General features: G+C 50.3%; 1 protein-coding gene across 2 annotated transcripts in view; it reads left to right on the plus strand.

Annotated features, from left to right (window-relative positions):
• Positions 1-935: 935 nt before the first annotated feature.
• The window catches only part of cacng8b (calcium channel, voltage-dependent, gamma subunit 8b), a 28,434-nt gene continuing 6,436 nt past the window's right edge, over positions 936-22,933 (plus strand). The window contains exons 1-2 of one of the 2 annotated variants that reach the window (XM_056286313.1): positions 936-1,160; positions 22,322-22,405. In XM_056286313.1, the coding sequence (XP_056142288.1) occupies positions 938-1,160; positions 22,322-22,405 (307 nt within the window). In that variant the 5' untranslated portion in view covers positions 936-937. The remainder of the gene's footprint in view (positions 1,161-22,321; positions 22,406-22,933) is intronic. The other variant, XM_056286311.1, reaches the window with a different exon arrangement.

Here is a 22,933-nt window from a genome sequence, read left to right on the forward strand (position 1 = left end):
GAGAACAGTCGATGGATGCTGTCCGGAGCGAGGGGACAGCGCATTCTTCATTAACGAGGAAAAGAAAGATTTCAAAATTGAGTCGAAGGATAGAAACTCGCCGTCAGGTGAGTATCTGCCCGAGCTTGTGCACCTCACAGAGAAAGCGTCCGTTCGCTGCATGTGCCGTTAGCACCGGTTCGTCAGCCTAACGGGGCATCTCACGTGTTGACAGAGAGGAGGGAGGGGGTGGGGGGGGGCGTGTAACTGTAACTACGGCTGGCAGAAGTACTGTAACTTTACATGAACTCTAACACACGGGTACTTTTTTTTTTTGGCTGGATCTCACTGCTGCCATAGTGTGTGTGTGTGTGTGTGTGGGTGGGTGTGTGGGTGTGTGTGTAGGCGTGCAGGGTGCACTTGTGTATTCCGCTCCAGCCTTGCTGACTCCGAGGGGTAGGACGGTGTCAGGGTCATGAATATGGAGTAGCCGGCGATTAGAGAGGGTGTGATCTGTTGTGTTCACCATCAATTCTGCCTTGTTAAGCGGAGTCAGCAGAGTCATCCAACTCTCCTCCAAGGACACATCATAGACCCACTTATGCACCTCCCTCCTCCGCCTCTTCCTCACTTTCTCACCTCTATCATCTCCTCCCTCTGCCCTTCCTCATCTGCACGTCACCTCGTCTCTCGTCCTCTCTTTCATCCCGCTGTTCGCCTCCTTTCCGTTTTCCTTAATCCCCTGCTCTCCTCGCCGCGTTGACCTTAACGTACGTTCACCGACGTGCCATCACCCGGGAACTCCGCCTCCTTCTCTGACTCGCTCCCCCTGTCTTTGTTTGTTTCTGTCTCTCTGTAATCGCCCTCTCTCTTTTTGTGCCATGTATTCCCTGCCTCCTCATCCCCTCTTTCCCTCCTTTTCCATCTCCCCCGCTTCTCTCTCTGTCTCTCCCCAGGCATGGTGTGTGAGAAGGGGATCCAGATCCTCCTCACCACCGTGGGGGCGTTCGCCGCCTTCGGCCTGATGACGGTGGCCATAGGGACGGACTACTGGCTGTACTCCCGCGCCCTCATCTGCAACAGCACAGCCAATGTCTCCCAGGACGACCCCCATAACAAGGACAAGAAGGACCCGGGGGCGCTCACCCACTCCGGCCTGTGGAGGATATGCTGTCTGGAAGGTACGGAAGCGGCTGTGGGCGGTGGTTTGGGTCTGCGGTCGGGGCGTTTCAGAAACGGGGGTGCATACAGGTGGACGTTGCGTGGTCTGAGGTTGTACCTTCAGGGCAGAGAACACCGGGGAAGATGAATATGGCTCTGGTTTCCTTTTTCCCAGTAACATCAACCTAAAGTACGTTCAAATCTGGCCAGGCTACGCGCTGATCTACGTCACAAGCAGGGAATTGTGGGAATGTGACGGGATGAGCCAGAGGACTGAAGCGGAGCAAACCGCGGCTTCGCTGTGTCCGCGACCTAAACAGGGAGGTGTTCCCCCTGTAGTCGTATTTGTCAGGTGTGTCGTCGGAGAGAACGGACGGCGGTTGTTTCCATTTGAGCCTGTGGAATAATTCAGCGCCGCGCCGCGAGGGCTTCGGGGCCGGCGTGATACGAGAGTGATGTTCTGTGTCGGTCAGGCGAAGTCAGCGGGGCAAAAAGTGCCCTTCGCCGGCTGTTGTCTAGAAAGCGGGCTGATACGGTGCGATGTTGTCCAAAGCTCATCAAAAATAAACAAGCGCTGCAGACTTTATTATTCACGCTGCAGCCCCTCGATGGGCCGCCGCCTCCTCCTCCTCCGCCGTGCCTGGCGCTCCATCGTTCACAAAGTGAGCTCGCAGGAAACAGTCGCAGTGTTCACACCGTTGTCGTGAACACTTGACTCTCCACCAGCAGCCGTAACACCGAGCAGACTTGTGTGTGTCTGAAACAGTGTGGAAACCGTGACCTCGCTGGTGGACAGTCTGTGAATTGCAGCCTTTAGATGGCAGCTTTCAGTGGCCTCCGCTACAGCAGCTGGATGCATCACTCCCTACGTTTACATGATGTTAGAAAAAGTGGGTTTGTTGTGTTAGTGCGACTAAAACTTGTAAAACACATGTAAGCGTGTCGGTCCCACTGAAGTCGTACTAAGTCTAGTTTCTGGAAGTGGGACTAACACGCCTAGATGACGCGGTTGGGGATGGATTTACTCTGGCATGTGTACGCTTCAATCGGCTCCGCTCTGGCCCAGCCGTTCTGTGCATGATCCATAGTTCCCGCGGCGGCCTTTCACCCGGAAGTCGAACAGCCTAGTCAACATGGCGAGTGCTAGAGCGAGAACCACGCATTTCCGGACAGACGAGGAGGCAAACTGAAAGGGTTGAATATCCTGAAGTACCTGGATAGCAGGAGAATGCAGAACGGTGTTGCTAAGTTTGTCGCTTGTATGGTATGTGACACAATAGGTCAACCAGAAGAAGGTCCCATAGAGACCAGCTGAAAGGGGGCATATCGCCACCTGCCGTACCAGGGTGGGACATCGAGCGATAACCGTAGAGTGACTTAACTGCATGTAAACGTAGTGAGCGTTATTTGCGTTTCCTCGTCTGCTGGAGTCTTTTTCAGTGTAGCCCAGCAAAGGACGTGACTAACCAGGAAGTAGAAGTTGCAGTTTTCACATTCATGGATTGTCTTACATCATAACTTGTCATCACAGTTGTCTTAAGTGTTGCAGTCAAGAGACCTGCAGAAGACTGCTTCTTATCATGGCTGCAAATGGAATGTTTTCCTCACTATATGAGAGAGAGAGAGAGAGAGAGAGAGAGAGAGAGAGAGAGAGAGAGAGAGAGAGAGAGAGAGAGAGAGGGAGACAGAGAGAGACAGAGAGAGAGAGAGCGAGAGGGCGAGAGAGAGAGAGAGAGAGAGAGGTGAAGGTTAATTGGGACACCGGACCAGCATAGTTCACCTTAAATTACACATATCTCGAGCATCTGGGTGGCGTGGCGGTCTATTCTGTTGCCTACCAACACTGGGATCGAAGGTTCGAATCCCCGTGTTACCTCCGGCTTGGTCGGGCGTCCCTACAGACACAATTTGCCGTGTCTGCGGGTGGGAAGCCGGATGTGGGTATGTGTCCTGGTCACTGCACTAGCAGCACCTCCTCTGGTCAGTCGGAGTGCCTGTTCGGGGGGGGGGGGATAGCGTGATCCTCCCATGCACTACGCCCCCCTGGTGAAACTCCTCGCTGTCAGGTGAAAAGAAGCAGCGGGCGACTCCACGTGTATGGGAGGAGGCATGTGGTAGTCTGCAGCCCTCCTGGACCGGCAGAGGGGGTGGAGCAGAGACCGGCCCGGGACAGCTCAGAAAATGTGGTTAGTTGGCTGAGTACAACTGGGGAGTAAAGGAGGGGGGGGGTAAAAAATTACTCATAAAATTATTTGCTTGTATCTCTGAGGTTTTAGGAATTTTTCCTCGTATATTTTTGAAAATAAAAACCTTTGACAATGTCACTGAAATAACACACAGCAGATCTCGTGTAAATTTACAACACAGAAATGACAAACGTCCCAGCTAGAATTTCGTGGCTCTGACGAGACGGCGGGGATAACGCGACCGCTTCTCACGTGACAGTCGCTGACTCTTTCACATCGCTGTCTTTTCCTTCTGGACCCGTTGTAACGCCACCCAGACAGCATCCGGATGTGGGCCACTTCAGGCAATGATGCAGTACCGGTGGTCTTCTTCTGGCCCTGACAAAATGGATGTGAGCCTGAAGTGGCCCACATGTATGACAGCAAATATGGCCCAAATATGCCAAATCACATGTGGCCTTTGTTGGCGAAGACATGTCATTTGGCAACATGTGATCTGGATGTGACCCTGAAGCGGCCCCGTGTGGTAAATGGTGAATATGGCCCAAATATCACAAACTAAATATGGCCACCTTTGGCAAATATGTGGCACATGTGGCATTGCTATGGCTTGGTTCTGGCCCAGATCTGGCAACTGGGAGCGGACCTCCCAAGTGCCATCATTCCATGTGGTATGTGGGCCGGATGAAAGTGTCGGGTGTGGGACGGGTCCGAGCCACAGCAGTTTTGCTCTCTGGGCGTGCAAACAATACGGCAGATCGTTAATAGCATGGCTGCATGCGCATTGCATTCGTATTTTGATGGTTGCACAGTGACAAGCAAACCACTTCGCATAATTGCAGTATAATTACATGATACTCAAGCGTAACCCCTAGTCAAAATAATCCATTAATCACTGTCTTCAATTCACGCCGCAGTAATTTGATTCAAGTACGGTACAGTCAGTACAATGGCCCGTTCGCTCTGCAGCCCCTTAACTCCTGACTCTCAGTGGCAGAGGCTACAGAAGCTGGCAGTAGCCATCAGAAGCTGGCAGTAGCCATCAGAAGCTGGCAGTAGCCATCTCTTGATCTTCAGTTTGTCACTGCGACACGAGCAGCTAATTCATTATACATCACACCACCCGGCTGACACGCCACAGTATGGGCTGGAGTACACTGAACAGCGAGCCGGCTCCAGCCAAGTGGAGGGTTGGTGTGAGTTAGCCATCTCCGCCCCTCGTCACGTCCTGCAGACCGAGGGAGACGTTTTCCCCTCGAGGTGGCGTGGTCAGGAAAACCTCCCCCCCCCCCCCATATGAACGCGTCCGAGGCCCGTCCTCGGCTTGGTTATTGTGCAAAGCTAATTTGTCCTCATCTCTAAGCTTCCCGATAACAAAGCAGCCAATTAGAGATAAGCCTTTGTCCTCGGAGCGCTGCTGCAGTACCCCCCCCCCACACACACACACACTCACCCCACCTCCTCGGCTGCCTCACGTCCCCCGTCTTTCACTTTCTCCACTTGCCACCCCTTTGTCTTGTTTCCGCCAAAATTCATTTTTGTCTTTTACTCCTGTTTCTTGCTCTCTCTCTCTCTCTCTCTCTCTCTCTCTCTCTCTCTCTCTCTCTCTCTCTCTCTCTCTCTCTCTGATGCACTCTCTATCTCACTCCCCTTTTCACTTTGTGGCACAGCAAAACCGACGGTGCCTTGGCATGGCTTGGAGGTCAAGCATCCTTGATGTCTGTGAAGTGCTACGCCCGGGAAGACTCTCAGTAGCTGTGCAGCGATGCAGTGAGGTGTAGGTGGAGGGAAAATGCAGGACATGCCGGCGCTAAAAGATTTATGTCTGTGAGTGGGTGGCACATATTGCCGGGGACGGAGGAGTTTCGCCCTCCACCTCCTCTGCGAGTTTGCTCAAGGTGGGGTAGTGGTGCATTCCCCCTTCAGTTGGTTACCTTTTTTTTTTTTTGTAGGTCCACTGCAAACTCTCCAGGCACAGCCCTAGAGGTAACTCAAGTGTGTGTGTGTGTGTGTGTGTGTGATGTGGGGGCAAATCTTTAAAGGGAAATTCACCGATTTTCAACCTCATCTCTGCCTGTCCGCAACAGGGGATTGCACGTGCATGAAAAACCCTTTTCCTGCATCTCTGGGGTTGCAGTGAAACCAGTTTATTTTTTTTGCAGCCTGGCAAGGATCCGCTTTAAACGCGCTGTTCAGAAAACACGTCCTGGTTCTCTTGGCTGAGTTACGTTGCTGATGTTGGAAATGGCATCACGCAACACTCGGTAGTGCCGAGGATTTCACGAGGAGGGTCTGGATGCAGACCTCCTCTGTGGGACTCGAGGCATTCTGGGACTCCTCTCAAATGCAGCACGGAAAAGCCGAACAGGAAATTCGCAATTCAGTGTTACGTAGTATCATTGACACAACTGCTAATCTACAAGCTGCACTCCTACCTTGTCGTTGGTGTTAAAGGGTTAAGTATAGGAGTAGTACCTTTCCTAGGTGGCCTTTCATGGCGTTCTGGACTGGTCTCCACACACCCCAGCATCATGTGAAGCACAAAATGCAGCCTCTCCACGATGAATGACCGTCCGCGCGTGGTGAAGAGCCACACCCTCCTCGTGGTAGTCCTGTTAACGTTGTCAGGAGACACCAGAGCAGAACACGGCGGATCTAGAGGAGTAAACCTCCATAATAAATCCTGCTACTCCTATGGGCAGCAGCAGTCCTGGGTGCATTCATGCACAGACTGATGCTCTGGACCGGGGGGCATTGTGGCTTTGCAGATGATCAATGCATCTTGACAGTGGAAAGGCACAAAATCTCCAGTTAGCGGAGAACCACAGAACTGCGTGTGGAGTAGGGCCCCCTGCTTTAAACAAACATGTGCAGCCGAAACCCTATAGGGGGCGTCCTGACGGATGACCTCGGTGAGGTGAGGTTAATGCTTTTGTGGACTGACATCATTCTAGTCCAGGGGTGGGTAACCAGGGGCCATGGAGAGCCATGTGTATGCAGGTTTTCCTTCCAGCCGGACTCCACACCAGGTGACTTCACTGATAGGTTCCTCCTCTTTGGTTGAAGGGCTGCTAATCAGTGACCTCACCTGGTGTGGAGTCCGGCTGGAAGGAAAACCTGCATACACATGGCTCTCCATGGCCCCTGGTTACCCACCCCTGTTCTAGTCAGATGAATAAAGGTTAGCCATAACAGATGCAGATGGTACACAACATCCTGCGCATTTTATTAGCAAATGTGAATTCAGATCAGTATACCCGATCAGATGGCCTACTGTCCTTTCCTCAAGTTAAGTAGCTAAGTTAGCGTCGAAGTTATTTAGTGAATTAACTCGGCACGCCTTGTTTTAAATCCTACAGCCGCGGCAACATATTTTGGACCATAGCCGTCAAACAGTCATCAAATCCATGGAACTGCTGCTTCCATCCATCCATCCATTATCCGGCCGCGTATCCCAACCGGGGTCACGGGATGCTGGAGCCTATCCCAGCAGTCACTGGGCGGCAGGCAGGGAGACACCCTGGACAGGCCGCCAGTCTATCACAGTGCCCACACACACACACACACACACCTAGGGACAAGTTAGTACGGCTGAGTCACCTGACCTACATGTCTTTGGACATGTAGGTCATGTAGGAAACCCACGCAGACACGGGGAGAACATGCAAACTCCACACAGAGGACGACCTTTGAACTCGTCCATCGCTCATGAGGTCTTTGGACTCCTCTGTGATTGCAGCGTGCAGATCTCTCTCCATCCTCTCACAAAAGACGTCGTGATGAGTGTATGTGGTCACATTAAGTGTAGTGATCATAGTTATTGCTATGCTGTCATATTAATTCCTAATGTAGATTTCTTAAATGTGTGTACATACGCTTCCAGCTCATTATTCTCCATGCGCATCACACACCCTGTCCGTAGGGACGGCATATCGCGCTGAAGAAGGAGTTACCACAGTTCACATCAGTAACATCTCAGCTCCCTTCTTCTGGAATGACAGTACATTTGTCTTTTAGGCAGAAAATGTACATACGGTTGTAAAGTCAGAAGCAGCACCCAGCACGACGTACAGGACACGCTGCAAATACAAGTCAAACGCTTGATAATTGCTTTACATCCAGAAAAGTTGACAGAAATGAGAGCAAATATTTTTTCCACCATCAACACGAAGACGCCCCAGACATTTCCGTAGGTTTGCCTCGGGAGGTACGGAAGTAGGCACGGTGGCGCAGTGGTTAGCGCGGTCGCCTCACAGCACGAAGGTCCTGAGTTCGAGCCCCGGGCGTAGTCCAACCTTGGGGGGCGTCCCGGGTCGTCCTCTGTGCATGTTCTCCCCGTGTCCTCCGGGGGGCTCCGGTTTCCTCCCACAGTCCCAAGACATGTAGGTCAGGTGACTCGGCCGTACTACACTGTCCCCAGGTGGGAATTTGTCGGCCCTGTGATGGTCTGGCGGAGGGTGTCTCCCCACCTGCAGCCCAGTGACTGCTGGGATAGGCTCCAGCATCCTGCGACCCCAGTTGGGATAAGCGGCTTGGGTAATGGATGGGTGGATGGATGTCTTGGGAAGAGGTCCTGTAACGATACAGAAGACATGATGGCTTGGTTGTGGACCTGAACAGACATCGACACAACTGCATATACAAGGACAACACCACGAAACTTTACCTTCACGTCAAAACCAGCCATTTCTTTCCCGTTCCCTTGAAATGATTCCTGTGCAACGTAACTGGCGGGGACCAACCAGAGCATATTTCCATGGGAAGATGAGCAATTTGTGCTGCTTCTGCAGCTGAGAAAGGATGGATGAGAAGGTCACAGGAGCGTGACCTGTACCATGCACACCACAGTAACGCACTGTGTAAAAGACCTTTGGAACAAGGCTGATTAAAGTTGCTCCGTACTCCAGGTTATCAGAACGCCACCGGCAAAGTCGAGAATGACAAACGGCATCGCTTCATCGTTTCATTTAAGTGACCTCAAAAGTGTTTTACACCTCCTGTCACCAGATCCCAGTGACTGTGTTGTTTGCAGGTGAGCTAAGCTAAGCAGTTAGCTTAGCCCTGTCAGAACGCCATCGGCGTTTCCTCCTCGGGCGCAGCTCCAGGCAGGGGCCGTGTTCCCCGGGCCCACTGGACGCAGCAGACCAGGCTCTCCCAGCCGATCCAGCACCAGCTCTCCCAGCCAGACCCCCTCCACACACCTCCCCGCACTCCTCACGACAACATCAAAAACACCACAGTCAACGCCAGGTGAGGCTGTTGCCAGGCCGCCCTCGGTGTTATCGGAACCGCCGGTCTACATGGGCTAGCAGTTAGCTTAGCCTGCCCCGTTCTCCCAGCAGATCCAGCACCAGCTCTCCCAGCCATCCAACGAAGACACAACTTAGACGTGGACAAAGACACTGCATGGACGGTACTGGGTGAGGCCACCGCAAATGTGAATTCGCGCCGCCATCTTCCCACACCGGAAGCATAGCCTTCAAGACCTACAAAAGATCTACATACTAGACTGTTAGAAAACATCTTATTCAGATCCTTTATATAGTGAGAATGTAGACGCACATTCCCAACATGGCACCAAAAACAGTTTGTAAAGAGAATGTGCTATGAAATAGTGCTGCTGAAAGCATCATATACGAAGTCTCTTAGTAAAATTAGTCATCTTGCATGCCAATACCAACCTTCCATCCATCCATCATCCAAGCCGCTTATCCCGGTCGGGGTCATGGGACGCTGGAGCCTATCCCAGCAGCCATTGGGCGGCAGGCGGGGAGACACCCTGGACAGGCCACTAGTCCATCTCAGGGCCAACATACATACACACACACACACACACACCTAGGGACAATGTAGTACGGCCGATTCACCTGACCTACAGGTCTTTGGACTGTGGGGGGAAACCAGAGCACCCGGAGGAAACCCACGCAGACACGGGGAGACCATGCAAACTCCACACAGAGGACGACCCCCAAGGTTGGACTACCCCAGGGTTCGAACTCAGGACCTTCGTGCTGTGAGGTGACCATGCTAACCACTGTGCCACCGTGCTGCCCTGCTAATACCCCCCGGCCTGCCGCCCCACATGCTAAAACCTCGTGTAATTTACACACAGCATGAATTGATATGGTCTTGGTCTCCATACAGGTACTACAAGTGCATTATCTCACGATACTAGGTCATACATACATGCAACACAGAACAACGGCTTTAGGATGTGGCCATCAAGTTCTTTCACATACAATTTTTGGAGGGTGTACTTACGGGTAGACTGCACATAGGGTCGCAGAGGTAGCCATGTTGGGACAACATAAAACTCCACAATGAAAACGTCCTTCGCCGACAACAAGTATTTTAACATAATTAACATAACATTTAAGCATATAAGCATGATAAACAAAACAAAGATGGCGAGGAGAAGGCTTGATGGGGAGGATAAAGCTGTGTACCTGTGATCGGGCAGTCTTCTCAACCAGTTGGAGGCAGCCGTTTCCAATCTGAGAGGGATGATGCTCCACACTACTACTACTGCTGCTACTACTACTACCACTACCACTACTACTACTACCACTACTACCACCACTACTACTACTACTACCACCACTACCACTACTACTACTACCACTACTACTACTACTGCTACCACTACTACTACTGCTACTACCACTACTACTACTACTATTACTACTACTACTACTACCGCCACTACTACTACTGCTACTACTACTACTACCACTACTACTACTACTACTGCTACTACTACTACTACTACTACCACTACTACTACTACTACTACTACTACTACTACTATACTACCACCACTACTACTACCACTACTACTACTACCACCACTACTACTGCTACTACTACTACTACCACTACTACTACTACTACCACTACTACTACTACTGCTACTACTACTACTACTACTACCACTACTACTACTGCTACTACTACTACTACCACTACTACTACCGCTACTACTACTACCACTACCACTACTACTACTACTACCACTACTACTACTACTGCTACTACTACTATTGCTGCTACTACTACTACTACCACCACTACTACTACTACTACTACCTTCGGCTGCTCCCGTTAGGGGGCGCCACAGCGGATCATCCGTTTCCATCTCTTCCTGTCCTCTGCTTCTTCCTCTGTCACACCAGCCACCTGCATGTCCTCCCTCACCACCTCCATAAACCTCCTCTTTGGCCTTCCTCTTCTCCTCTTCCCTGGCAGCTCCATATTCAGCATCCTTCTCCCAGTATACCCAGCTTCTCTCCTCCACACATGTCCAAACCATCTCCATCTTGCCTCTCTCGCTTTGTCTCCAAACCGTCCAGCCTGAGCTGTCCCTCTAATATACTCGTTCCTCATCCTGTCCGTCTTCTCTACTACTCCACAGCACTCTACAGCAGATTTCAAAAGCTACAGGGTATTAAGACAGCACTTAAAAATGCATTTTGCTAACCAGGCCACTCACTGTTGTCTCCTTGTCTCTTGGCAAGCCCAAGGTCAGAAGTCATCCCCGGTCAGACGGATGTCTGCTGCCCTGACTGTGAGCTCATAACCCGCTCTTTTACAGTCCAGGACGTAGGAAAGCTGAAAAAGTAAATGCAGACGCATGGGATTATTACTGCATCATCAAGAAGATGATGTAGTTATTTCTGAAGGAGCGTCAACATACCAGACTGTCTTCATTTGGGGGATTTTCCAGAATCCACGAAGCACGAAAGGCTTGTCACACTTTGCATTGACTTCCACGGGGGTAATTGGCTGTTAACATTAGAGGAGCAATGAAACAGATGACGAGATGAGACAGCACGACTTACTGAGACCATAAGGGGGATGTGCTCATGGTTGCAGAGGTGAGTTTTGCTGCACCGATTCCACGAGCCCTCGTCCTGCAGATGTTACGGACGTCCCACGTGGCTGTGTCTCAGTTTCGACGTGGGGGCAAGCTTGGGAAAAAGTATTACATCACTACAGAGAAGTTCTGCCTCATTTACACCCACTTGATACCGCTTGTCCAACATCATTTAGTATGATGTTTGCCATGTGCTGGGCGGTCGGACCCTTTCGGAACTGCTGATCCAGAAGTCGTCCATTTGTCCTGGGATTTCGGTGGTGAATCATCGTCCTCATCATGAACACACATCTTGAAGATGCCGTGTTGTTTAGAAAATAGTTGTTTTTCCACAGGCTTCCAAACAGCCGCTCAACCGCCTGACTGGGGGGCCTGTGGACCGGACCACACACGAGGACGACCCCCAAGCTTGGACTACCCCGGGGTTCGAACCCAGAACCTTCTTGCTGTGAGGTGACCGCGCGAACCACTGCGCCACCGTGCCGCCCACATGTAATTCATAAAAAAGGAAAATGAATTTATTTGCTTACTGGGGGGAAAAACCATCGAGCAATCACCTCAAAATTCACGGCGTCCCAGAACTCTTCAGTATCACCAAACTTGGCGGCACCGTGGCCCAGGGGTTAGCACTGTCGCCTCACAGCAAGGAGGTCCTGGGTTCGAACCCCAGGCCGTCCCGGGTCCTTTCTGTGTGGATTTCCTCCGGGTGCTCCGGTTTCCCCCCACCATCAAAAAAATTTTTTTTTTTAAATCACGGAACTCTTCAGGAAGCTCTTTGATGTCACTTCCTGTAAAAAAAACAAACAGGTTGCAAGTGTTCAGACTGCCAAACTGACTACTTTGTATACTTGTGGAGGACAATTTGCTGAGCTGCTCTACACGTCACACCAGAACACGTCGTATGAAAACCAGGAAGTCGCGTTACCTGCCGTGCTGGATCCCCCCCTTTCTGCGGAGGCTCGTGACAACAAGTGGAGGGTACTAACCACAGTTTACACAAGAATATGTGTAGCCATGGCTTGTCGAGGCCTCAAAGTGGCAGTGTGCATCTAGTATGGTGTCTCTGGAGGGCAACTTCACTCCCAGTGAGTCCTCCAGTGAGTTTCTGCCCCTTGAAACTGAAGTGTCCTTCTGAACATGAGAGGCCGTGGGTGGTTAACAGACAACAAGGTAATACTGGCTTCAGAGACAACATAACATGTCTGGCTTGGCTAGCTTTGTATAGGCCAACAGAACCTTGGTATGTACCTATAAAGTCTGCCTAAGGGTCAGTATAGTGTAGCCGCCAGTTGTGGAGTCCGTTCTGCCGCCCTTGGTACTGGTATATTTTTAGGCACTGTGGGCGTGTCTTGTAGAAGATTGACGCATCTAGGGGGGCACAATTAATGAAAAGGAACTTTACATAAAAATAAAATGCTTTTTTTGTGGATTTGTTTCCCCCCTTTTTTTTCCCCCAATCGTATCCGGCCAATTACCCCACTCTTCCGAGCCGTCCCGGTCTCTGCTCCACCCCCCTCTGCCAATCCGGGGAGGGCCGCAGACTACCACATGCCTCCTCCCATACATGTGGAGTCACCAGCAGACACATCCGGCTTCCCACCCGCAGACACGGCCAATTGTGTCTGTAGGGGACGCCCGACCGAGCCGGAGGCAACACGGGGATTCGAAGCGGCGATCCCTGTGTTGGTAGGCAACAGAGTAGACCGCCACGCCACCCGGACGCCCCATAAAATGCATAACAACTAATTAGAATTAGAATTGTACATCCTGGCTTTGTTTGGAGTCAGTACTGTTTTTTCCCAGGTTGGGGCGCCCTGTGCAGAGTGCTCGTCTTGTTTCCACTGGAAAAAGTGTTGCGCTATAGCTCAGCTGTGGGGTGGTATTCAACAGCTCTGCTGGGAGTTGGGCAGGAATTTCCTCCTCAGTATGGACGTCCTGCGTAACATGTTCCAAGCTCTTGATTGATGGGTGGCCAGCGCTGCTCTCAGACTGATGCGGTGTTTCAACAGGTGAGGCTGCAGTCGCTGCCCTCTGTGTTTGAAGCAAAGGCCATTTGGCAATAGCATTACGGATGCAGGACACTCTCGGGCCGTAGCAGAGGGACAGAGCCATGTGTTGGTTTTGGTACTGTAGGTCACCGTGATTCTGCCAAGTCGAAGGTAATGTTCTGTCACTGGCTCATGAATGGACAGACATGTTTTCTGTGGCGCTAGCAAATGCCACCTCCACGTAAAAGGGAACATGTGTGCTGCTTTTTGTCTCCTCAGGCGCGACACTTTCTTGGCTTCACTCAGCACCTTACAGGCGTGTACCATTTCGTCAACAACATGTAGCTCTAGAAGTGCCTCAGCAGCGGCGTCAGAGCAGTAATCAAGTTAGCGGGTATGTTCACATTGGAAAAAAAAAACAAGCCACTCTGGCGCGCTAACAGCTGGAACTGCTGACACTCTTCTAACTCACAGCTCATGTTCTGCACAGTGCCCCAGGTTTTCTTCTGCCCAGAAAACCCACGACTGGCTCTTCGGACTACAGATACACCATTGTTGGCATGTGCACAAATGCTCTGTAGATGTGTTGCCCTGGTTATGTCTTTTTCTGCGTCCTCGTGGCGTCTGGAAACGCGAGCAGCCGGGTTTTTCTTAAGTTCGCGGGTACTGCAGTAGGGACACTGCATTCTGTAGTCTGCATGGAGGTCAAGCGGGTGAACTCCCATTTCTCATCTGCTGGGTTGGCGAAGGGGATACATCTGCCCTTTGACCCACTGAGGGAAGACTCTGAGGAGGCAGTCTGGACAGCTAAAGAGAGGGCCTCAAACTGGGAGGGCGGTGGAGAGGTTGGACTTGATGGTGGCTTGGCAGATGGCAGCATCACATAGTTACTGAGCCCTGGGCAGCGGTAATGTCCCTGAGGTCGGCACTCCGAACTGCCCCAACACATTTTGTACCCTGTAAGTACAGGACGACATTTAAAAAGAGAGACAAACTGTCAAAACCCACCGATCATAGTTGTGAGTACACTTACATAATGTACTATATAAAACACGTACTGTAATGTGTATAGTATAACATGCTGCAACCAGCACCTTTGGAATTCAGTGCATTTTTAAGGTGTGCGTGAAAATGCCTCTGGATGTCTGAAATCCAGCCTGATTTGAACTTGTTGACTGGGCGAAGGGGACAGTGAAATTCTGCAAAATTGTGTGCGTTTTGACAACTACTCTCCAGACTGATGTGTGCAGCTACATGAGGGGATGATTAGGGCAATCAAGCTTGTATCACCAATCCATTTCTATAATTTTGGCGGGTACTCGCAAATAATTAACAAATATGTTTGTTTCTTGACGCGACACTGTAAAGCACCATGAGTGCATTCAGCTACACAACTATGAGTTTGCTAGCTAGCCAGGCTAGCTACATGATGTGGTCATGCATGCTACTAAAGTCCAGCTGAAGCGGCATTTTGAGCGGATCTGATCTCCATGTCTGATGTGTTTCCTGGTGAAACAGGACAGGCGGGACGTAACATTGGGAGGATTTGATTTGAATGTTGAAGAGTGGGCATGTTGCTAGCTAGCTAATGATTCTTAGCTCTGTGCCGCTAAAAGTTGACGATTGATTGATGGGTGGCGGCACGGTGGCGCAGTGGTTAGCGCGGTTGCCTCACAGCAAGAAGGTCCTGGGTTTGATCCCCGGGGTAGTCCAACCTTGGTGGGTCGTCCCAGGTCGTCCTCTGTGTGGAGTTTGCATGTTCTTCCCGTGTCTCTGTGGGTTTCCTCCGGGGGCTCCAGTTTCCTCCCACAGTCCAAAGACACATAGGTCAGGTGACTCACCATACTAAATTGTCCCTACGTGTGAATGTGTGTGTGTGTGTGTGTGTGTGTGTGTGTGTGTGTGTGTGTGTGTGTGTGTGTGTGTGTGTGTGTTGGCCCTGTGATGGGCTGGCGGTCTGTCCAGGATGTCTCCCCGCCTGCCGTCTAATGACTGCTGCGATAGGCTCCAGCATCCCTGCGACCCAGAGAGCAGGATAAGCAGCTTGGTAATGGGGGGATAGATGATTGATGGGTGGATGTCATGATATTGTTGGTTGAAGTTGGTTGGTTCAAGCCTACTTAAGCACGCGTCATATGTTTGCAGGAAGAAAACTTGATTGTATTTTGATATAAAAAGACAAAAACATTTTTTTGTTGTTGCATGTATTGTTAAGTAGGTGCACAATATGAGCAGGGATGTGATATGAAAGGGACGTGTTATGAAAGGGATGTGATATGAAAGGGATATGATACGAAAGGGATATGATATGAAAGGGATGTGATACGAAAGGGATATGATATGAAAGGGATGTGATACGAAAGGGATATGATATGAAAGGGATGTGATACGAAAGGGATGTGATACGAAAGGGATGTGATACGAAAGGGATGTGTTATGAAAGGGATGTGATATGAAAGGGATGTGATATGAAAGGGATATGATATGAAAGGGATGTGTTATGAAAGGGATATGATATGATATGATATGAAACGGATGTGATATGAAAGGGATGTGTTATGAAAGGGATGTGATATGAAAGGGATGTGATATGAAAGGGACGTGTTATGAAAGGGACGTGTTATGAAAGGGATATGATATGAAAAGGATATGATATGAAAGGGATGTGATATGAAAGGGACGTGTTATGAAAGGGACGTGTTATGAAAGGGATATGATATGAAAGGGATATGATATGAAAGGGACGTGTTATGAAAGGGATATGATATGAAAGGGATATGTTATGAAAGAGATATGGTATGAAAGGGATATGGTATGAAAGGATGGGATATGAAAGGGTTAAAAAAGCATTTTTCATTTCATCTCAACTCTAATATATCCCCTGACTTTAATCTTAAAAAGACACTAATATGATATACCTGAGCAACTGTATTAGCATTACTTCACTCACCATATTCTGAGAAGACAAACTGTCCACCTCAATCACACTGTGGCTGTAAACAAAGGGACGCCTCCAAAAACGTCCTGTCCATCACCGCACCCATGACTGCTGGGACAGGATCCAGCATCCCCGCGACCCTGACAGCAGGATAAACGGTTCAGATAATGGATGGACCCGTAAGCCCCACAGAGGAGCTGTGCAGCCAGATCCTGTTGGATTTTTTTTTACTTTATTGCCAGTCATGTAGGTTAACAGACATGTAGGATAATGGTCATGTAGGTTAATGGTCATGTAGTTTAACAGACATGTAGGTTAACGGTCATGTAGGTTAACAGTCATGTAGGATAACGGTCATGTAGGATAACAGTCATGTAGGTTAACAGACATGTAGGTTAACGGTCATGTAGGTTAACAGTCATGTAGGATAACGGTCATGTAGGATAACAGTCATGTAGGATAACGGTCATGTAGGATAACAGACATGTAGGTTAACGGTCATGTAGGTTAACAGTCATGTAGGATAACGGTCATGTAGGATAACAGACATGTAGGTTAACGGTCATGTAGGTTAACAGACATGTAGGATAACGGTCATGTAGGATAACAGACATGTAGGTTAACGGTCATGTAGGATAACAGACATGTAGGTTAACGGTCATGTAGGTTAACAGTCATGTAAACAGTCATGTAGGACAACAGGCATGTAGGTTAACGGTCATGTAGGCTAACAGTCTTGTAGGTTAAAGGTCATGTAGGTCAACGGTCACATAGGTTAACAGTCATGTAGGTTAACAGTCACGTAGGATAACAGGCATGTAGGTTAACAGACATGTAGGTGAAGAGTCATGCAGGTTAACAGGCATGTAGGTTAACAGACATGTAGGTTAGCAGTCATGTAGGCTAATGGTCATGTAGGTTAACAGTCATGTAGGATAATAGTCATGTAGGGTAACGGACATGTAGGCTAACGTTCATGTAGGTTAACAGACATGTAGATTAATGGTCATGCAGGCTAACATTCATGTAGGCTAACGGTCATGTAGATTAACAGACATGTAGGTTAACAGACATGTAGCATAACAGTCATGTAGGCTAACGGTCATGTAGATTAACAGACATGTAGGTTAACAGACATGTAGGTTAACGGTCATGTAGGAAGGTTAACAGTCATGTAGGTTAACAGACATGTAGGTTAACGGTCATGTAGGTTAACGGTCATGTAGATTAACAGACATGTAGGTTAACAGACATGTAGCATAACAGTCATGTAGGCTAACGGTCATGTAGATTAACAGACGTAGTTTAACAGTCATGTAGGTTAACGGTCATGTTGGAAGGTTAACAGTCATGTAGGTTAACAGACATGTAGGTTAACGGTCATGTAGATAGGTTAACAGTCATGTAGGTTAAAGGTCATGTAGGTTAACGGTCATGTAGGATAACAGTCATGTAGGTTAAAGGTCATGTAGGTTAACGGTCATGTAGGATAACAGTCATGTAGGTTAACAATGCAGGACATAATCACCTTGAGACTGGGCTTCACTTGACATACATGCACGTATAGGTGACATAACACCATACATGGACAGAACACACACGTAGATATCCCTACATAAACTATACGTCAACACGACACAGTACAAGTGTCCTAGCTAAGGTAGCTAATAACTGGTGTAATAACTGGTCTAATAACTGGTGTCCATCTGTTATAAGAACAGGCAGTGTAAGTTGCAGCAGGGCAGTCATGTGTTCCCTCGTACACGTTTGACTTTTTGCAACCATTGAGTCACTGTGGGCGGGGGGGGGGTAGGGTAGGCTTCATCGTGGACGGGGTGGGGGTGGGGTAGGCTTCATCGTGGGTGGGTGGGGGTGGGGTTAGGCTTCATCCAGTTTATTGCAATTTATTTTTTTTGCAGCCATCGACAGAATGTGCCGTATAGCACCGGTCTGTGGTAAACAGGTGCTTACGTGCTATTTCCGCTAGGAACAATAGCGGGTCTCGGGGAACGTCCCTTTCCAGGATTCTCTCCGTTTCCTCTTTAGCGTTTTTCCAGAACGTCTGCCTTTTCGGGCGGTCCCAGAATATGTGAGCGTGGTCTCCGACCACACCGCGGTCTCTCCAGCCTTTTGGTGGTAGGATTGTTTTTAGAGACACGAGCCTTCAGTGGCGTCCTAGAGAACCCCAGTTTAACCGTCCAGTCCGGTTCCTTCCAGAACTGGCTCCCAGTCCCCTCGTGACAACCTGAGCACGCGCCTTCCCAGGCGTCCTCGTCCACCATCGTGTTCAACTCCCGTTGTCCTTTCATAGGCGTCGCGCTACCTGATGTGTCGAGCACCACGCAGAGGTTTGCCTGCAGCAATGCATGCTGGTATGTGTAGGCACAGAGGGAAGGACTGTGAGCAGGAGATGAAGTACACAGTGAGGACTGTGATAAGAGTCCTATCTTTAAGGTAGCAGCTGATGTTAACAAATGTGTTGTTACAAGCGTCTCCTTACTTATTGATTACTGTAATTCACAGCTGATCACTTAATTACAGCTAGTTCCTGTTTACAGCCAGTCAGTATGAAGAGTCACTGTCCTGAACCTGCCTTGGAGGTGCTGGTGTACCTGCAGCGGGTTACACGCTGCACAGCCTCCTGTCCAGCAGGGGGGGTCGGAGAAGAGCAGTCCTTTCGGAGACTGTCCCCCGCTGGGTGTTTAAGACGCTAGATCGTTCACACGGATTAAAACCACGAGCACTTTTATTTTCTCATCACCGGCGGCGAGGATTATCTGGGGGAACCATCATCGGTTTACGTCAGTGCTGTCCAGCCCTGTTCCTGGAGAGCTGCCGTCCTGCTAGCTGATCCAACACACCGGCTTCTGCTGACTACCTACTCACCAGCACCTTGCTTAGCTGAACCAGACCAGTAAGGTCGGAGGGAAAACCAGCAGGAGGGGAGCTCTCCGGGAGCAGGCTCGGACACCGCTGGTTTACGCCCTTCCACACCAGCCAGATGAGGAAGGCCGATCATGACGAGTTGGAAGCAAAGTTAGCCTGTGGCTAACGGGCAGGTGGGGGAGGTCGAGCTCGGTCCAGCGTCAGTAGCGTAAACCGGGACTTCCTCATGTTGTGTGTTTGTTTGGCAGTAGGGAAGATGCTGACATGACCACACTGGTGTTGTCCGTTTGGAACGGCTCTCTGGGTTTTGGTCACACACTTACACACTCACACACTCACACAATTACACAATTATACACTTACACACTTACACACCTACACAATTATACACTTACACACTTACACACCTACACAATTACACACTTACACACCTACACAGTTACAGGTATCACCATAGGTGTTACTTAGCTCAGTGAAAACGGAGGTTTCCAGGGTTGTAGCTTTCTGTAAAATTTAGTACGAAGGTGGCGTCCGGGTGGTATGGCGGTCTACTCCGTTGCCTACCAACACGGGGATCACCGGTTCGAATCCCCGTGTTACCTCCGGCTTGGTCGGGCGTCCCTACAGACACAATTGGCTGTGTCTGTGGGTGGGAAGCCGGATGTGGGTATGTGTCCTGGTCGCTGCACTAGCGCCTCCTCTGGTGGGTCAGGACGCCTGTTCGGGGGGGAGGGGGAACTGGGGGGGAATAGCGTGATCCTCCCACGTGCTACGTCCCCCTGGTGAAACTCCTCACTGTCAGGTGGAAAGAAGTGGCTGGTGACTCCACATGTATGGGAGGAGGCATGTGGTAGTCTGCAGCCCTCCTGGATCAGCAGAGGGGGTGGAGCAGAGACCGGGACAGCTCGGAAGAGTGTGGGGTAATTGGCCGGGTACAACTGGGGAGAAAAGGGGGAAAACTAGTCAATAAGACAAGTCAACATGACCAGTCACTCCACCCTGTGATGGGCTGGCGGCCTGTCCAGGGTGTCTCCCCGCCTGCTGCCCACTGACTGCTGGGGGAGGCTCCAGCATCCCCGCCACCCCGGCAGCAGGATTTGCATAATGGATGGATGGAAGGGGGGAAATTAAAAAAGAAATTAGTACGAAGCATTTTTTCACATTAACTACGTAACAAGAGAAGGTGTGTAGTGATGAAGTAACAGGGAAGATGTGTAGTAATGGTGTGTAGTGATGAAGTAACAGGGAAGGTGTGTAGTGATGAAGTAACAGAGAAGGTGTGTAGTGATGAAGTAACAGAGAGAAGGTGTGTAGTAATGGTGTGTAGTGATGAAGTAACAGGGAAGGTGTGTAGTGATGAAGTAACAGAGAAGGTGTGTAGTGATGGTGTGTAGTGATGAAGTAACAGAGAAGGTGTGTAGTAATGAAGTAACAGAGAAGGTGTGTAGTGATGAAGTAACAGAGAAGGTGTGTAGTAATGGTGTGTAGTGATGAAGTAACAGAGAGAAGGTGTGTAGTAATGGTGTGTAGTGATGAAGTAACAGGGAAGGTGTGTAGTGATGAAGTAACAGAGAAGGTGTGTAGTGATGAAGTAACAGAGAAGGTGTGTAGTAATGGTGTGTAGTGATGAAGTAACAGAGAGAAGGTGTGTAGTAATGGTGTGTAGTGATGAAGTAACAGGGAAGGTGTGTAGTGATGAAGTAACAGAGAAGGTGTGTAGTGATGGTGTGTAGTGATGAAGTAACAGAGAAGGTGTGTAGTGATGAAGTAACAGAGAAGGTGTGTAGTGATGGTGTGTAGTGATGAAGTAACAGAGAAGGTGTGTAGTGATGAAGTAACAGAGAAGGTGTGTAGTAATGGTGTGTAGTGATGAAGTAACAGAGAAGGTGTGTAGTAATGGTGTGTAGTGATGAAGTAACAGGGAAGGTGTGTAGTGATGAAGTAACAGAGAAGGTGTGTAGTGATGAAGTAACAGAGAAGGTGTGTAGTAATGGTGTGTAGTGATGAAGTAACAGGGAAGGTGTGTAGTGATGAAGTAACAGAGAAGGTGTGTAGTGATGAAGTAACAGAGAAGGTGTGTAGTGATGAAGGCCTCTGTCGGTAGAAATGTGCACACGGTCTGGAGCTGAGATTACTACGCCAGCGTCAGTGTGCACCAGCTGACCAGCCTCCCCTTCTGTACCTCCACCTCTTTCTTTACAGGCCTGCCACTGGGAATAAATGAGCTGTGAGAACGAGACCAGCTCGCCCCCCGTCTGTCCGTCTCTCCCTCAGTCTGTGTCTCCTCATTCCGTCGCTCCATCTCTCTCACACATCCATCCATCAGCGCCAGTGGTGCACTGTCATCGTTGTGCGTCCGCCCGTCCACCCGTCTGTCTGTCAGCAGTAGAGGTGCGAGACCCTGGCGGGTAGTTACCCACCTGCAAGCTGTGTGTCTGCATCCACATGTGTGTTATGTGCATGTATAGCCGTGTGTGTGTGTGTGTGTGTGTGTGTGTGTGTGTGTGTGTGTGTGTGTGTGTGTGTGTGGGTGGGTGTGTGTGTGTGGGTGTGTGTGTGTGTGTGCGTGCATGTTACTAACTTGTGTTCCCCCATCAGCCCCAGTACTCATCGTTTGTCTTGTTTGTGTTCATTTTTGTGATAGAACGGATTGTTTTTGGGGGCGTCCGGGTGGCGTGGCGGTCTATTCCGCTGCCTACCAACACGGGGATCGCCGGTTCGAATCCCCGTGTTGCCTCCGGCTTGGTCGGGCGTCCCTACAGACACAATTGGCGGTGTCTGTTGGTGGGAAGCCCCGATGTGGGTACGTGTCCTGGTCGCTGCACTAGCGCCTCCTCTGGTGGGTCGGGGTGCCTGTTCAGGGGGAGGGGGAACTGGGGGGGAATAGCGTGATCCTCCCACGAGCTACACCCCCCCGGTGAAACTCCTCACTGTCAGGTGAAAGGAAGCGGCTGGTGACTCCACGTGTATGGGAGGAGGCGTGTGGTAGTCTGCAGCCCTCCTGGATCAGCAGAGGGGGCGGAGCAGCAGAGACCGGGGCGGCTCAGAAGAGTGGGGTAGTTGGCCGACTACAACCTGGGGGAGAAAGGGGGGAGGGGGTGATTGTTTTTACATGTGTCCAATACTAGTGAAGCGGTACTGACGAGGCGACTGTGTGTGGCACAGAAGTGACGGCGGTGAGCCGTCAGTCAGAACCCCCCCCCCCCCTCGTGGAGCGGTGCACACGCTGCCCCGCCCTTGGCCTCTGCGGCGTGTGAATGTGTGTCTTCCCGTCTTCCGCGGTGTAACTTGTGTGTCCTCCGTGTCTCAGGGGTGAAGAGAGGAGTGTGCTCGCAGATCAACCACTTCCCAGAGGACGCAGACTTCGACCACGACGGGGCCGAATACGTTCTACGTAAGTCACCGCCGGAACGAAGGAGTTGGGGCGGCGAGAGAGAAGGAGGTACAGGAAGTACGGTGGGGGGTGGGGGGGTGGGGTGGGGGGGGTCAGAAATGGGGGGTCAGAAATAAGTTGCTGTACTGCTTCTCATGGCTTTCTCAGGCCTGGGCCTCTTAAGTCCTTGTTCCTGGTGCTCAGGAGGCTGACGGTGTGTGAATTAAACGTGTGTGTGTGTGGGGGGGGGGGAGTCAGGGGAGATGGGCTGCCCTAGTTCATACTCGCTGCCCAGCAGTGATGTGTGTCTGTTGTGCGTTGTGTCTGTTGTGTGGTATGCTACACATGTGCCTGTACATACGTAGCAGAGCTTGTGTTGTTTACCACGTTGCTGGGGCATTTTGCTGGCATTTAGGTGGCATTTCCCTCCCGTGGCGGAGATGTCCTAGATGAGAGAGTGGTGTGTGTGTGTGTGTGTGTGTGTGTATAAGAATATGATTGTGTGTGTGGGTCTGTGGGCTTTTTACTTGTGTGTATGTTTGTGTGTGG

Source organism: Lampris incognitus, chromosome 9, assembly GCF_029633865.1.
Source record: "Lampris incognitus isolate fLamInc1 chromosome 9, fLamInc1.hap2, whole genome shotgun sequence".
NCBI classification, from domain to species: Eukaryota; Metazoa; Chordata; class Actinopteri; order Lampriformes; family Lampridae; genus Lampris; species Lampris incognitus.